A 16,637-nucleotide genomic window follows, 5' to 3' on the forward strand; every position below is an offset into this window, starting at 1 on the left:
GGGATTGCAAGCATGAGCTGCCAAACTGTTCTTATTTTCCAAACACATGGTCTGTATAGACTACCTATTTAGACATATCTAATGAGGTAAAACATACATCTGCATCCCACTTGTCAGTGGGCTTACAGCCCATATTATTTTTTAATATTATATGTGTATTTCTATATGTATATATTTTTAAATATTGGAGTTATCCAACATTTATAATCATTTTGAACTAAGGTTTTCATTGTCAAACCTTTGGTTGTTATCTTGAAACCACTGTCAGGTATTATTACCAATGGTCAGATGAGACACCCTCATATCCCCTGCTCTATGCAACACGTTCCTCCTGGGAGTTCCTAGGGATGGGTTTGGGGCGAGTGGGCACCCATGTCCTGGGGCTCCACGGCCTGCGCTGTCTGCAGCAGACGGATACAGCGAGGGTGTCTGGGGCTGGGAGAGAGCCCCAGGTCTGAGCTCAGGGCTGCAGGACTTAAGATTTTTCTTGCCCAATTGTCTGGCCTTAGGGAAGTCATTTGACTTTTTCTCCCCCATGTAACTTTTCTTAACTCTAGTCCTTTGTCTATAAAATGTGGCTAGGAATGTGTCTTTTACAGGATTTTGAGAATGAAAGGTGATAATAAGTGTGTTTGTGTGTTGAAGAAAACAAAACAATGTGCCATGCCCTGGGCTACACAGGATGGGACTGGCCTCTGCCGAGGCTGCAGCTTCCTCCACACTTCACCTTTGACATAGAAAGACGGAGCCCTAGACATTGCGTTCATTAGACTCAACTTTTGAAGTCAGACTATAAGTTGGTAGATTAATTAGAAACTGTGAGGCTTTGTCCCCTTGCCATTTCTTTAAAAGACATCCTAGTATCACAGAGGAAAGTCAGGGAGTAACATACAGATTGGTTTTGCTCCAAGATGGTTACACTGCTGTCCTTCTGGCTCAACTTCTTTTCAGTCCAGGGCTTATTTGAAAAATAAGTCTGCCAGCTGAATTACCTCTAATTATACTTGAGGTTTTTCTTTTAATCCCCCAAAGGGAAATTTTCAAGGAAAACAAAGAACTAACCAGAATAAAGGCTGAAATTTCACTGTCAGGAGCAAAACCAGTGGTAAATTTACATTATGTAATAATTAGCTTACCAGATTAATCAGTGCTTCAAAATTTAAATCATTTTTGCTGAGCCTGGACTTTGTGTCCCAAGAATTGTCTTCTACAACACTTCTTTCCTGAAGATTGAATGGAAACTTGGTTATTGGAGGCAGGTCTTGACATCTCTGAAAACTCAGTACTGTGCCTGCAGGAGGCCCTCAGAAGCCTCTGCCTTCAGCCCCAACCACAGTGTTCCCTACACACAATGAGTTAAGTGCTTGCAAATGGGATGCCACTCTTAAATTTTATGGTTTTTTTTTTTTTTTTTTTTTTTTTTTTTTGAGACGGAGGCTTGCTGTGTCTCCCAGGCTGGAGTGCAGTGGCCTGATCTCGGCTCACTGCAAGCTCCGTCTCCTGGGTTCACGCCATTCTCCCGCCTCAGCCTCCCAAGTAGCTGGGACTACAGGCGCCCGCCACCGCGCCCGGCTAGTTTTTTGTATTTTTAGTAGAGACGGGGTTTCACCATGTTAGCCAGGATAGTCTCGATCTCCTGACCTCGTGATCCACCCGCCTCGGCCTCCCAAAGTGCTGGGATTACAGGCTTGAGCCACCGCGCCCGGCCAAATTTTATGGTTTTTAAAAATAGCCTTTGCTTCCTTTGAACTACATAATACTTGAAAACTAAATCCAGCAAAGCTCCCTCTTCCCTGGGAGCCAGGAGAGTCATGCTGGCCTGGGGCTCCTCCCAGGCTTAGAGACTCACACGCATTCCTGGATAACAGGCTTCTTTTTTTTTTCTTTTTCTTGAGCCGGAGTCTCACTCTGTCACCCAGGCTGGAGTGCAATGGCACAATCTCGGCTCACTGCAACCTCCGCCTCCCAGGTTCAAGCAATTCTCCTGCCTCAGCCTTCTGAGGAGCGGGCTTACAGGGCCCGCTACCACGCCCCACTAATTTTTGTATTTTTAGTAGAGGTGGGGTTTCACCATGTTGGCCAGGCTGGTCTGGAACTCCTGACCTCAGGTGATCCGCCCGCTTCGGCCTCCCAAAGTGCTGGGATTACAGGCGTGAGCCACCGAGCCTGGCTAGGTAAGAGGCTTCTGCCTCAGCTCTGCTCTGTTCCTTCTCAGTTGAGGGCAAATAGGTTATTTTATTTTTAAGATCCAGAAGGAAAAGCTCACAAAACTCACTCCTTTTTTTTCCACCAAGTGAAAATGTGTCAAAAACAGTTTGCATACCCTTTCTAGACCTGCATATTTAAATAAGGCTTATTCTTTCTTCACTACCTTGTTAACTATTCTTACTGTGGCCTCCCTAAAACTTAGCACATTTTTTTAAAAAGCCCTCCACCCCCACCCCTGCTGCCTGCAGCACCGCAGGGTCCACCCTAGCAACAGAGCAATGGTCCTGTGTTTATGTTGAGGGACGATCATGGTCAGCGGCCATTATTGCTGCCTTCCTCATCAACTACGAAACTACCAATAGCAACCCTTGGATGTCCAGGGATGATGCTGGAAGAATAACTTCAATTTGTAACCAAGACTCCTTTTACCTTACTCTACTGAGGCAAAAACAAATTTTTATTTTGGAGATGCCACATTGCTCTGGCAGCCTGAGCCTCTGCAGAAGAACCCAGGTGTGCAAAGCTGCAGCCAGCTAGCTCTAGTCCTAGATGGCAGGAGGTCCCACCTGAGCCTAAGTGCTTCCTGTCTGCTCCAGGGAGTCTTCTTATGATTTCTTTTGTCCTCTGCTCTGTGGCTGTCTCATACCAGCCCCGCATGTATCCATACTTATGGTTTGGGCGGAGGGAGGAGATCTACTTTGTTTTGTTTTGAGACAGGGTCTCACTTTTTCACCCATGCTGGAGTGCAATGGTGCAATATTGGCTCACTGCAGCCTCCACCTCCCAAGCTCAATTGATCCTCCCACCTCAGCCTCCCAAGTGGCTGGGACTACAGGCACACGCCACCATGCCTGGCTAATTTTGTTCATTTTTTTTTTAGAGACAAGGTCTCACTATGTTGCCCAGGCTGGTCTCAGATTCAAGTGCTCCTCCTGCTTTGGGATCTCAAAGTGATGGGATTACAGGCGTGAGCCACTGTGCCCAGCCAGTATCTTGCACTCCAGCGTGGGTGATGGTGTGAGGCTGTCTCAAAAAACAAAAACAAAAACTCTCAAGTTGGACCAAGATTAAGATAATGCAAACAGCACACAATTGTATTGTATTGTGGATCTCACAGATAAGGGAGCCATCTGTCTCTGGGAGATCACCTGACTACACAGGCTCACATGAAAGTTTATGCATTAAAATTCAGGTGTCATCATGGAACCCCCAGACCACTTTGGCTATTTTAGAACCTGCTCACTTACAATTGGGCTTTGTTTCACATTCCAGCTCAGCAGCAACTTACTTTTTTAAATATAATTTTTTCTTTGTGGATAGGACATTGATTTGGCGTAGCAATTTTGTTCGAACCTAAAATTGGCAAGGTCACTCATTTTATATTATATGTTTAACTGCCAGAATTTTTACAGCTTAATTTTAGATTCCGATGCTATCTTTTACTTAGTTTTTATGGATGAATTCAGACGAAGTAACATGGCAGAAACTTTGCACGTTTATTAGACAACGATCATTTTGGGTTAGTGGGTCTTTGCCTTGGCTCTCCAGGACATATAAGGAAGACCATTAAAAAAAAGCTCGGAGAACATGTTAGGAATTTTTCTCTAGGATGGAGCATAGGCAGACACTATTTTCCAGAGACATTCTAGTCATTGCTGATGCTTCTGCCAGCAAACACTCTGCTGCCTGGATTAGGGGCCAGAAATAGTTGTGAAAATGACAGGTAGAGTTCAGGAACAATTATAATTCTGGCGGCCAGCCATCACCATGGTTGCATGGTATCAGTGTAAACATTATAGGCAGACAAAAACCAGGAGCAAATAATCACTGGGCAGCAGGATGGTAGGTAGGTAGGTAGGTAGGTAGGTAGGTGGATGGATAGATAGATACATGGATGGACACACACACACAGTCCTGGATTTGACAGATAATCCCTATTACACAAGCCTCTCTGGGAGGGTTTTTTTTTTTTTTTTAATGAGATGGAGTCTTGCTCTTGTCACCCAGGCTGGAATGCAGTGCTGCAATCTTGGCTCACTGCAACCTCTGCCTCCCAGGTTCAAGGGATTCTCCTGCCTCAGCCTCCTGAGTAGCTGGGATTACAGGCACCTGCCACCATGCCCAGCTAATTTTTGTGTTTTTCGTAGGGACAAGATTTCACCACGTTGGCCAGACTGGTCTCGAACTCCTGACCTCAGGTGATCTACCCTTGGCCTCCCAAAGTGCCGGGATTATAGGCGTGAGCCACTGCACCCGGCTGGAAGGGTCTTTAAAACAATTATCTCAGAGAAGCTTTCACTTTCCCCTCCTTTGTCTCCTGAGGCTTCTGAGTGAATATCCAGGTTTAAAAATAAACCCTAATGTAAGGAAAATCAGCTTTTCTATTTTTATCCTAATTCAACACTGACATTTAGCTGTGGTTCTTCCTCCTAGAGGTCTCTGCATTTCTTTTGTGGGCTTTGTGCCCAAGCTCTTTAGTGTTAAATAGTAGAGAATCAAATGAGAATCGAATACGTATTTTTTCTAATTCAATTTTTTAAAAAATCAAAGAAATTTCCAGGCATTAAGGAGTTTTGCATTTTTCCAGTTTTATTACAGGCAGACAATGTAGCAATAGAGGGCCTGATTTCCAGCAATAAGGAACTTTCAGCCCAGATTTCATGCATTATTTTATGAACATGATTAGCTGTTCGGGTCAACAGCCAGTTGAAAAGACGTCATTCAGCTTGAATTTTATTTGGCAGAGGAACTTGAGGAGAAAGAGTCTCAGAGGAACTGCTCCGAGTCATCGTTCCCTTAGGTGTCAATGATCCCAGAAACGGTTCTCACCAAGAGTTAGGTCTTTCAAATGTGAGAGTGGCACTTCAGAGGAGGAAGCACCTTAGTTTTGTCCTTATTGCTTTCTTGCACAAAGAGGGGCTTTTACTGGGATCTGTATGCCTGGGGTTTGAGGCAATAGCTTCACCCTTAGGAATAAAAGTGGGTGAAAGAATCCAATAAAGTTTCCAGGGAGTCAGGAATCAGCAGATGTTGAAAGGACTTCGGAAGAATTTGGAACCTGTGTAATGGGGTTATATATGTTGATCTTTCCCTTTAGTGAACCAAGGGAAAATGAATGGTATTAGAGGCCTGGGTGCTGTTTTTCAGGTTTTCATAGGCTAAAGGATGGATGGAGACTATGTTCACCCTTTTGGGAAGAATTATCTCCACGAATTTCAAAGAGATGGTGGCTGGCATAATGAGACAAAAGCGGCAGCCTCTGACAAGCAGAAAGGGGAGTCTGGACTAAATGCCCATCTGGCGTTCCCACCCCTGGATTCCCATCCCAGCCCGCGCGTCCTGTTAACAGGCGCTAATCATGCTGCACCGCCTATTTATGTATTGGCCTCATCCTCCACAAAGGCAGGAACTGTCTTATTTTGCTGCCCAGTCCCAGGATTTAGCAGAAGGTCTAGCATGTGGTTAGCGCCTGCAAATATTTAGAGAATGAAACTAAAAAGATGAGGAATTGCCCTCTGCTTGAGAAGTTTCCTGAAAAGGTCGATTTAGGGGCAAGGCGGCCAGCAAGCAGAGCTCCAGCCTGTAGAGGGCTTAGATATCCCTGGAAGGCATTTAGACTCCTCTTGGGATGGCTGGGCGTGGTGGCTCAGGCCTGTAATCCCAGCACATTGGGAGGCTGAACCAGGAGGATGGCTTGAGCCCAGGAGTTCAAGGCTATGGTGAGCTATAATTGTGCCACTGTACCCCAGCATGGGTGACAGAGCGAGGCCCCATCTCAAATAAATAAATAAATAAATAAATAAATAAATAAAGACTCCTTTCTCAGGGAGATGCTTATATCAGGTGATTGGGCAGAATAAGCCACTTGGGCACTTTGTGGGGGAAGGGGAGGACTAAAGTAAGGGTTGTGCTATGGTAACAGCAGAACGGTAGGTCTTTTTTTTTTTTTTTTTTTTGATAGGGTCTGGCTCTATTGCCCAGGCTGGAGTGCAATGGCGCAATCTTGGCTCACTGCAACCTCTACCTCCCTGGTTCAGCGATTCTCCTGCCTCAGCCTCCCAAGTAGCTGGAACCACAAGTGTGCCTCACCACGCCTGGCTAATTTTAGTATTTTTAGTAGAGACGGGGTCTTACCATGTTGGCCAGGCTGGTCTCAAACTCCTGGCCTCAATTGATCCACTCACCTTGGCCTCTCAAAGGGCTGGGATTACAGGCTGAGCCACTGCACCCAGCCAAGCATGGGTCTTAATGACGGCAGGTATGTGCTGCTGAGTTCATTTGGGGCGGCAGGCAGAGGGGATGCTGCCACCAGCAGTCCTCCGTGTGTGCTCCTGCCCGGCCCTGCACTGTCCTTTAAAGAAGCATTAACAAATACTTCCAGAATATCAGGTTAATAAGGCAACAAATGATTTGCCTGCTAGGGGTGCTCATAAGTCTGTTACTCCTAACAGCCCCCCATGGTGAGTTTGTGTTAGGGACTGCCATCCCACGCCTTCAAACATCAAAGGTGACTTCTCTATGGACATAAAATGGTTCTAAAACAGTATTTTCCCCTACATAGAAATCAGCTATGTGAATGAAAACATAATTCTCAGCATTTCTTGAATCCTGGTTATTTCATGTAACCAAGAATGCTTGGATTCTGAATATAGCACTTGCAAAATTATTCTTTTTTGCCTGATGAACTAGCTTTATTATTTATTTATTTATTTATGACAGAGTGTCACTCTGTTGCCCAGGCTGGAGTGAAGTGGTGTGACCTCTGCTCACTGAACCTCCCCGGGTTCAAGTGATTCTTCTGCCTCAGTCTCCTGAGTAGTTAGGATTACAGGCGTGTGCCACCATGCCCAGCTAATTTTTGTATTTTTAGTAGAGATGCGGTTTCACCACGTTGGCCAGGCTGGTCTTGAACTCCCGACCTCAAATGATCTGCCCGCCCGGGCCTCCCAAAGTGCTGGGATTGCAAGCGTGAGCCACCGCGCCCAGTCAGAACTCACTTTAAACCCATTTTTTTTCTTCAATGAATTTGAATCTCAGCTAAGAAAAAACAGAACTATTCTTAGTTTCACCCCCCTCAAAAAAAATTCCCCTGAAGTTCTCTCAAGGCTCAACTGTATAAATGGCAAAGCAAAATGCAAATTTCTAACTTTCCCCCACAACCAAATAGTGCTGCTCAAGTTAACATAGTGCAGGTCATGCTTTTAAGTGGCTGAAGTATTACTCATATTATGAAACTACAAAACACCCTTTTCAATAATACTTCATGAAGATAAAATTCTTTGGAGAAATGACAAGTTAAAGCTTCCCAATAGAGCTTATATAATGGTTTATGAATTTCTTTATCACGTGGGTCTAACTACAGAAAAGCAACGGCATAAAAATGCAGCAGCAACTTTACCTTCATGAATAAACTGAATGTTGTCTTTGGGTCACATTTTGTTGGAATAACATTTCCTTCAAAATCTTTGCTCTCTTTACCATGTTTCTTCAGCAGAAAATATGACAAAAATTCCAGAGGTTTGTCCTAAAGAATGCCCCACCCCCCCAACCCCCCCGCCAAGAAAAATTCCCATTTAAAACATTCATCTGAAATACAGGTGTTAACAGTGCAGCAGAAGAGAGAACACACTTTTTAGCAGGGATTTCAGCTTTCTACCTAATTAATTTACATGTCCAGAAAACAGAGCGACTAGTACTCCATTCGAGTCAGTACATGAGACTTTCTAGTTAATCTCATATTCCAGTTACCATACGTACTCTTGGTTCTCAACAATTTGTCACAATCCAGTTAAGACACCAAAGTTTTATGGGAGGGTCTCTCAAGATCTTTGGAACCAAAGTGGCCCACACCATCCCCTCGGCCAAATGAGGAATGGGAACAGGAGGGATCTTGTCGTCTTTCACGGGGAAGAAGAAGGCCTGGGAAAGAGGCTGCAGTAGCAGAATTGCTAGGAAAAACATGCTGGGCCTCTCAAATTTGGTTCCCTCTCAGGCTATAGGTTTGAGCACCATCCAAATTATATCATACATGGTTATTTTTAAAAAATTAGGTGGAAATAAGTACACTGAACTGACACCAAGCACGCTGAGTAATCCTTCGGTGTTTTGGGAGACAGTGCGGGGGCATCTCTGTTAATATCCCTGCTCATTTTATCAGCAAGACTCGCCAAAGGCCTTTCGTCATTGGGCTGCCTGAGCCTCACTGCGTAGCTGAGACTTTGCAGAAGACAAACTACAGCTAATGCAGCTTCGCTGCCCCCACCCAGTGCAGAACAGCTACGCCCAGAGATGCCTGGTGCAGACCCAGAAGCCACACCGAAACAGGAGCAGATACTCGATAATAAGGAGAGAGAGAACGTGTGCAGAGACAGTGTTAAACTCACCCACGAAGTAGAATTATGATGGTGGAAAAGAAAGATTTGAGACTCTCCTTGAGAATTCCTTGGAAACTGGAGAATTTAGGTTATTGAATATGTTAACATCAGCCCTATCTCCATCCTATTCGTATTCCTGACTTCCCTCAGATGGAGAGCTGCACGTTGCATTTTCTTTCTTTCTTTCTTTTTTTGAGACAGAGTCTCTGTCACGCAGGCTGGAGTGCAGTAGTGGCACGACCCCAGCTCACTGCAACCTCCACCTCCGGGTTCAAGCGATTCTCCTGCCTCAGCCCTCTGAGTAACTGGGATTACAGGTGCCCACCACCATGCCCAGCTAATTTTTGTATTTTTAGTAGAGATGAGGTTTCACCATGTTGGCCAGGCTGGTCTCCAACTCCTGACCTCAAATGATCTGCCTGCCTCAGCCTCCCAAAGTGCTGGGATTAAAGGTGTGAGCCTGGCCACACTGCATTTTCCTATAGCCATGCTGTCCTCTTTGGGGCTGTGAGAGCTGTCTGGAGGCTGACCTCTCACCATTTTCTGAAATGTGGACTGGCTTCTTCTCACTGTTTTCTGAAGTGTAGACTGACCTTAATGAGAGAGAATCTTGGATCTGTGTCTGATGAAATTGTTTCTTTGGGCTTCTCCTACACCCGTCCCCAACCGAATTACTGATTTGCTTCTTTCTGTTCTGTCGTGTTCTCTTTCCCTTCCTCTCTCATCTAGCACCCCTTCCCTTTATCTTTTCACATCTGGGTCACACTTTCTCAAGTTTCTCCTCAAACTGGGAATTGGTTTCACTGTTGAGTAAAGTTTATGTGAAATATAAAGCCACTAGCATGTTTTACATATATATATTAAAAAAGTCACTTCTGACTGAAATTAAGCACAAGACAGAAAACAGGGCACAATGTAATAAACTTTAAATAACCTAGAAGATTTTCCTACTTGTCTGTCTTGTGTACTTAACACATCTTGTGCCCAGAATCCTTAGTGGCTGTTCTCATAAACTGATGTCATTTCTCTGAGGAATTGTGTGCTGAAAGGGATAAACTGGTCAAAAAAATTAGTAATAACTGCAAACAGAATGTATTTAAATGTTGGTTTTCATAGTTTACTTTCTTCAGAGAAAACACTTACAGAATCTTCTTTTGACAACTCCATCAATCTATCTGCCAGAGCTTGTGCAGTCTCTTGGTTGTTCAGAATGTTGGTCATACCCATGGTGTCAAACATAAACTGCCCTGTAAATATAAGGCCACATGCCCTGTAATTGATTTATGCAAGAAATGTGATTTAAAAACAACAACTCAGTCCTCACAGTTGCTTTTTTTTTTTTTTTTTTTTTTTTTTTTTGTGAGACAGGATCTTACTCTGTTGCCCAGGCTAGGGTGCTGTGGCAAAATCTTAACTGCAGCCTTGATTCCCTGAGCTCAAGTGATCCTTCCGCCTCAGCCTCTCAAGTAGCTGGGACTATAGGCAGGCACCACCATGCCTGCTTACTTTTTAAACTATTATTTATTTATTTATTTTGAGATGGAATCTCGCTCTCGTCACCTAGGCTGGAGTGCAGTGGCACAATCTGGGCTCACTGCAACCTCCGCCTCCTGGGTTCAAGCAATTCTACTTTCTCAGTCTCCTGAGAAGCTGATATTACAGGCACCTGCCACCACGTCCATCTTTTTTTTTTTTTTTTTTTTTTTTTTTTTTTTGTAGTTTTGGTAGAGACCAGGTTTCACCATGTTGGCCAGGCTAGTCTCGAACTCCTGACCTCAAGTGATCCTCTTGCCTCGGCCTCCCAAAGTGCTGGGATTACAGGCATGAGCCACTGCGGCCAGCCAATTTTTTAACTTATTGTAGAGATGGAGTCTTGCTATGTTTCCCAGGCTGGTCTCAAACTCCTAGCCTCAAGCAATCTACCCACCTCAGCCTCCCAAAGCATTGGGACTACAGACATGAGGCATCGTACTAGACCCACAGTTGTTTTTTAGTGGATAAAAATGCAAAGAATAGCAGTAAAACTTCTATTACCCAATGGGGATTTCTACTATGATAAAATATAAAATGAACCAAAGTAATCTAAATGTCTAGCATATAAAAAGTGCCCACTCTGGCAAAGCTGATATTGAATGAAATGTATAAATTGGACAATAAGGAGAGATCATGTAAAAAGGAGCTCAATAAGTTTAAATGTTAGACTCTCGATCCTACCAGAAGTTCCTCTATCTTCTCCTTTATCTTCATGCTCAAATATACATTTTTTTTTTTTTTTTTTTTTGAGATAGGGTCTCACTCTGTTGCCCAGGCTGGAGTGCAGTGATGCAATCTCAGCTCACTGCAACCTCTACCTCCCCTGCTCAAGCAATTCTCGTGCTTCAGCCTCCTGAGTAGCTGGGATTACAGGCACACGTCACCACACCCAGCTAATTTTTCTATTTTTCTGTGGAGACAGTGTTTTGCCATGTTGCCCAGGCTGGTCTCAAATTCCTGAGCTCGAGCAATCCACCTGCCTCAGCTTCCCAAACTGTTGGGATTACAGGCTGAGCCACTGCACCAGGCTTCAAATATTTAAATATTTTAAAGTCCAAAGTAAATAACATGCAAACATACATACACAGACATCTTTTAATTTTTAAAATATTTTTAACACGATGCAGTTATTTAAAAAATTGTTGGGCCAGGTGCAGTGGCTCAAGCCTGTAATCCCAGCACTTTGGGAGGCCGAGGCGGGCGGATCAAGACCGCCCTTGGTCAGGAGATCAAGACCATCGTGGCTAACAGAGTGAAACCCCATCTGTACTAAAAAACTACAAAAAGAAATTAGCTGGGCGTGGTGGCAGGCGCTTGTAGTCCCAGCTACTTGGGAGGCTAAGGCAGGAGAATGGCGTGAACCCAGGAGGTGGAGCTTGCAGTGAGCCGAGATCGTGACACTGCACTCAAGCCTGAGTGACAGAGTGAGACTCCGTCTCAAAAAAAAAAAAAAATTATTTTTCCATTTTCTTCTCATTGCCTACGTATATTATTTCATAAATACTCTTATCTTTAGCCAGGTGTGGCAGCTACTGGGGAGGCTGAGGCGGGCAGATCACTTGAGGTCAGGAGTTTGAGACCAACCTGGCCAACATGGCGAAACCCCGTCTCTACTAAAAATATAAAAAATAGGCTGGGCACGGTGGCTCATGCCTATAATCCCAGCACTTTGGGAGGCCGAGATGGGCGGATCACTTGCGGTCGGGGGTTTGAGACCAGCCTGGTCAACATGGTGAAACCCTGTCTCTACTAAAAATACAAAAATTAGCTGGGCATGGTGGTGCACGCCTGTAATCCCAGTTACTCAGGAGGCTGAGGGAAGAGAATCCCTTGAACCCGGGAGGCGGAGGTTGCAATGAGCCGAGATCACACCATTGCACTGCAGCATGGGGGACAAAAGTGAAACTCTGTCTAAAAAAAAGAAAGAAAGAAAGAAAGAACTAGGAGAAATACTTTCTCCGTGTTTACAACTTCATAACCATTTTTAAATAATGGTTGAACACCTCCTAAATGTGATAGAGTAGGTAGTACAAATAAGCAGGAAGGCAAATCCCTGTTTTGGAGGCATTTCTGTAAAGAGACATAGGACACATATTGACAGATATCTGCATGCACGCTTGTGTGTTACAGCTCTTGTGTAGATGGTAACTATGTAAACAGACCTTAAATATGGAGCTGGGCAGAGGAAAAGAAGAAAGGCATAGATAGAGGGTGATTTGATTCATACGGTGTTTTAGTCAGGCGGAAAGTAGTAGGGGAAAAATTGAATAGATATGAATAGTTGCAGATGAGAAAAAGAAAAACTCTTTACCTAGATGGTGAAATATACTTAATTTTACAGAATGGACTAATTTAGGAAAAGATGCAAAGTGGAGGAAGTAAATTGTTTTCAAAGGGCTCTGCTGTGATCATTCATTCCATCATGGGGCTGGAATGTGAATGGAAAAATTCATTCAACCATGTCCAATAGACTCAGCAAAGGCCCATGGAGCCCATCACTAAATTATATTTTTTAGATAGAAAATAAATAGAATTTAAATTGTAGAACAATTTATATAATAGTTGCTGGGGTATAAGAGGTGCTTAACTTTCAGAGCAAACTCTAGTGGGAAAAGTGCACAGCTCTCTGGCTTAGCAAACAGCAAATTGTGTCCAGGTAAATAAGTGACAAAGAATTAATAAGGTGGTAAAATGTTAAAATAAGAACCAGCTTCAACATTTTTGAACCTGAATATATTTGTTCTTAGCGGATATTCATTACATTTGAAAGGAAGTGTGAGCAACCTAGGAGATAAAGTTTTACTGAAGTTAAAATTTTACTTGTGCCACAACTAGTATTCACTCGGGATATGAAAGCAACTTCATAATTAACCTGCAACAGAAGTAGCAAGACTGCTTACCTATCATCCTGCCACTGATGCTCTTCTGCAGTTCCTTGAAGAGAGGATACAGCTGCTTCCTTACTGTTTTCAAGGTTTCTTCTAGGAAGTCTGCGAAGCTGGACCATGTCTGTAGCTTTGCTTCGCAGAAGTAGATGGAAGAGGGGGCCTTTCCCCATTGGGATCCCAGCCAATCACTAAGAACTGACAAGATTTTCTTCTGTTATTATTGCAGGCTTGAGCTCAGATGAAAGAATTCTACGTCTTGTTTAAAGTACAACAAAAACTTAGTTGCATTTGTATTGTTTATTATCGTTTCTCATTAGAAGACTAAGACAAACACCCATCCTCTGTTTTCAAAGCTAAAATTAGAAACTCAAAAAGGATTCAATGAATCATTTCAAATGCATCTCTACTCTTTGATAGCTGAGGCTGACATATTCCATTCAAAGTTAAAAAACAAAACAAAACAGCTGCTGGATTGTGCATTGGGAAGCTGAGAAGTCATCTAAGGAAGAATGCATTGCTGTATCTTTCCAGCCTACAAGTGAAAACACAAGAAATCCCACACTACACGCCTTCCCCATCAGGCCACTGAAAGTCAACCCTGTCATAGCCAAATCCTTATCTTTCTTAAATTATGTCAAACTGCTACCTCGCTCTACAAATCTGTCTACAGGACTATAGCAGATGCTTAAAGAAAGTTTCTCTTCTTAAAAAACAATTACTGGATGATGCACTGGTATGTTAAATTTGATTTTCTGTCCTGAGTGGATACATAGCCTTACTTGCTTTGTTTCCTCTACTGTTACTGATAAACATGTGGAAAGCTTCACAACATGTTTTTGTTTTTGTTTTTGTTTGAGACAGAGTCTTCCTTTGTTACCCAGGCTGGAGTATAGTGGCGCGACCTCGGCTCACTGCAACCTCCGCCTCCCAGGTTCAAGCAATTCTTGTGCCTCAGTCTCCCAAGTAGCTGGGATTATAGATGCATGCCACTACTGCCTGGCTAATTTTTGTATTTTTAGTAGAGACGAGGTTTCACCATGTTGGCCAGGCTGGTCTCAAACTCCTGAGCTCGTGATGCTCCTGCCTCGGCCTCCCAAAGTGCTCGGATTACAGGTGTGAGCCACCGCACCCAGCCACAACATACTTTTTTTTTTTTTTTTAAATAAGGAGAATGAGAACAAGAGAGGGAAAAGGAGGATGAATAGGAGGAAGGGAAGGCAGAGGAGGAGAAAAAGAAGAAAACCTGTTCCCAGCCAGATGTGATGGGTCACTCCTGTAATCCCAGCACTTTGGGAGGCCGAGGTGGGTGGATCACAAGGTCAAGAGATCGAGACCATCCAGGCCAACATGGTGAAACCTCATCTTCACTAAAAATACAAAAATTAGCCGGGCATGGTGGCGGGCGCCTGTAGTCCCAGCTACTCAGAAGGCTCAGGCAGGAGAACCGCCTGAACCCAGGAGGCAGAGGTTGCAGTGAGCCAAGATCAAGACCGCACCACTGCACTCCAGCCTGGCGACACAGCAAGACTCTGTCTCAAAAAAAAAAAAAAAAAAAAAAAAAAAAAGAAGAAGAAGAAGAAAGAAAGAAGGAAGGAAGGAAAGAAAGAAAGAAAAAAAGAAAGAAAGAAAACCTGTTCCCTATTACCAGCAACAGTGTTCACAGCCTGCTGTGCTCTGCTAGGCCAGTTCTCTCTCCACAGAGCCAAATATGCTATCATTTGGTGACGTTGCTATATTAACTAAAATTAGCAAGTGACCTCTGCTTCAAAACTATATTAGGTCAATGCACTTTTGTTTTATCTATAAAGAATCTTTTCCCTTACCAGTTTCACAATTGTGCCAGTTTTCCCAAGTTCTAAAAGGCCCTTGGCATTTAGGAGTAGAGAAGCAATGCTTTATATAGTTTGCATCACTCTCAGCCCTACTTGATAGGAATCAAGGGTGTTTTAAAGCGGAAAATGACTGGCGTCAGTGTAACAAAGCAATTTGACTCTCTTGTTGGTCAGCCCATGTTACATTTTAATCTAAATTTGCAGCTTTAGTACCTAAATGAAAGTTTGCTTTCAGGTGTATTTTCTCTGATTGTTTTTCCTCTCAGATAATGCTACTGTAATGGAAACTAAGCCAGCCTCTTTGCCATCTCTTCGTAGCTACAATTTATTTTTCCAAATAAAACCATATTGACTATATTTTACCAAGAAAAGTTATTCTTTGTACTTATTATTTTTCTAGATCAGCAACTTTGCTTAATTGTTAAAGATTATGTTTTCAACAGAGTTTTTGTAAATGATGGTTTGGGGCAAATATGTACAATAAATAATTCTCTTCTAAGCAAATGACTGAATGATGTGAGATTACCTAGTTTGGGAAGTAATAGCGTTCCTTCAGGGGAGGAATGAAAGAGAGTAATGGATATCAGCCATACCAGTACTATTAACTGGATTTTGTCTTTTGATGATCCTGGAGTTGGCTTGTGTTATTGGACATGGCACTCAGCTCCCATAACACTTACTGTGCTGGTAAGAGCCAGTTGCAATCCCAGTGGGGGCCGTAGAGAATGTGCCAGTTAGTTGAGACAGCTGGGAAAGAACTTCAGTTCCTGCTTCTGCATAGTCAAAAATACTTTTGTTAGTTTACTCATATGTTTTGCCATGGAAGATGATATAACTTGGATATTTGTTCCCTCCAAATCTCATGTTGAAATCTAATCCCCAGAGTTGGAGGTGGGGCCTGGCAGGAGGTATCTGGATCATGGGGGCAGATCCCTCATGAATGGCTAGTGCCATCCCCTTAGTGATGAGTGAGCTCTCACTCTGAGGTCACACAAGATCTGGTTGTTTAAAAGTGTGTGGCACCTCCTCCCTCTCTCTTGTTCCCGCTCTTGCCATGTGACACGCCAGCTGCCCCTTCACCCTCTGCCACGATTATAAGCTCCCCAAGGCCCTCACCAGACGCCAAGCAGATGCCAGTGGCATGCTTCCTATACAGCTTGGAGAACCACGAAGTAATTAAACCTCTTTTCTTTATAAATTACCCACCCTCAGGTATTTCTTTATAGCAATGCAAGAACAGACTAATCCAGAGCAGTTAAATATTATGTATGGGCACTAAAGAGATGGCCAAGAAAGGCCGCTAGCAGTTCTTGTCTTCCATTCAAACCACTCCATTGAACAGTCCATGAACACTTTATAGTTCACCCCTAAATACTGAAGCCGAAACAATCTGAGGACTAAACTCCAGGATGGGGAAAGAGGGCATGGAGTTTGATCTGGGGCTTATTTTCAGATTTGGAATACCCAGCCCAAAGAAAGAGAAAAATCTATGTATTTTTTCTAAAATAGTCTGACTCAAAGGATAAGTCTCATTATAAGAGGACAGATTTTAAAAAGTTAAACACAGGATGGAATATGATGATTAAAATTTAGCCCCTTCCCTGGGCAAAGACTTCATGACTAAAACACCAAAAGCAATTGCAACAAAAGCCAGAATTGACAAATGGGATCTAATTAAACTGAAGCGCCTCTGCAGAGCAAAAGAAACTATCACCACAGTGAACAGGCAACCTACAGAATGGGAGAAAATTTTTGCAATCTATCCATCTGACAAAGGGCTAATATCCAGAATCTACAAGGAA

At 43.3% G+C, this 16,637-nt stretch overlaps 2 protein-coding genes across 7 annotated transcripts in view; both read right to left on the reverse strand.

Annotated features, from left to right (window-relative positions):
• ABRACL (ABRA C-terminal like) overlaps nucleotides 1-16,637 on the reverse strand; it is a 564,811-nt gene that overhangs the window by 175,232 nt on the left and 372,942 nt on the right. The window contains exon 1 of one of the 4 annotated variants that reach the window (XM_050787436.1): nucleotides 7,359-7,362. The exons of the other annotated variants lie outside the window; for them this stretch is intronic. The gene's annotated coding sequence lies outside the window, so the exon portion shown is untranslated. Of the gene's footprint in view, nucleotides 1-7,358; nucleotides 7,363-16,637 lie in introns of those variants that run through there. 4 annotated transcript variants of the gene reach the window in all.
• ECT2L (epithelial cell transforming 2 like) overlaps nucleotides 1-16,637 on the reverse strand; it is a 111,802-nt gene that overhangs the window by 33,202 nt on the left and 61,963 nt on the right. For 2 of the 3 annotated variants that reach the window (XM_050787347.1, XM_050787348.1), the window contains 4 exons: nucleotides 15,516-15,608; nucleotides 13,016-13,198; nucleotides 9,726-9,829; nucleotides 1,137-1,223 (listed from right to left, as the gene is read on the reverse strand). In XM_050787347.1, the coding sequence (XP_050643304.1) occupies nucleotides 1,137-1,223; nucleotides 9,726-9,829; nucleotides 13,016-13,198; nucleotides 15,516-15,608 (467 nt within the window). The remainder of the gene's footprint in view (nucleotides 1-1,136; nucleotides 1,224-9,725; nucleotides 9,830-13,015; nucleotides 13,199-15,515; nucleotides 15,609-16,637) is intronic. The other variant, XM_050787349.1, reaches the window with a different exon arrangement.

The sequence above is a fragment of the Macaca thibetana genome, chromosome 4 (assembly GCF_024542745.1).
Source record: "Macaca thibetana thibetana isolate TM-01 chromosome 4, ASM2454274v1, whole genome shotgun sequence".
Classification (NCBI taxonomy): Eukaryota; Metazoa; Chordata; class Mammalia; order Primates; family Cercopithecidae; genus Macaca; species Macaca thibetana.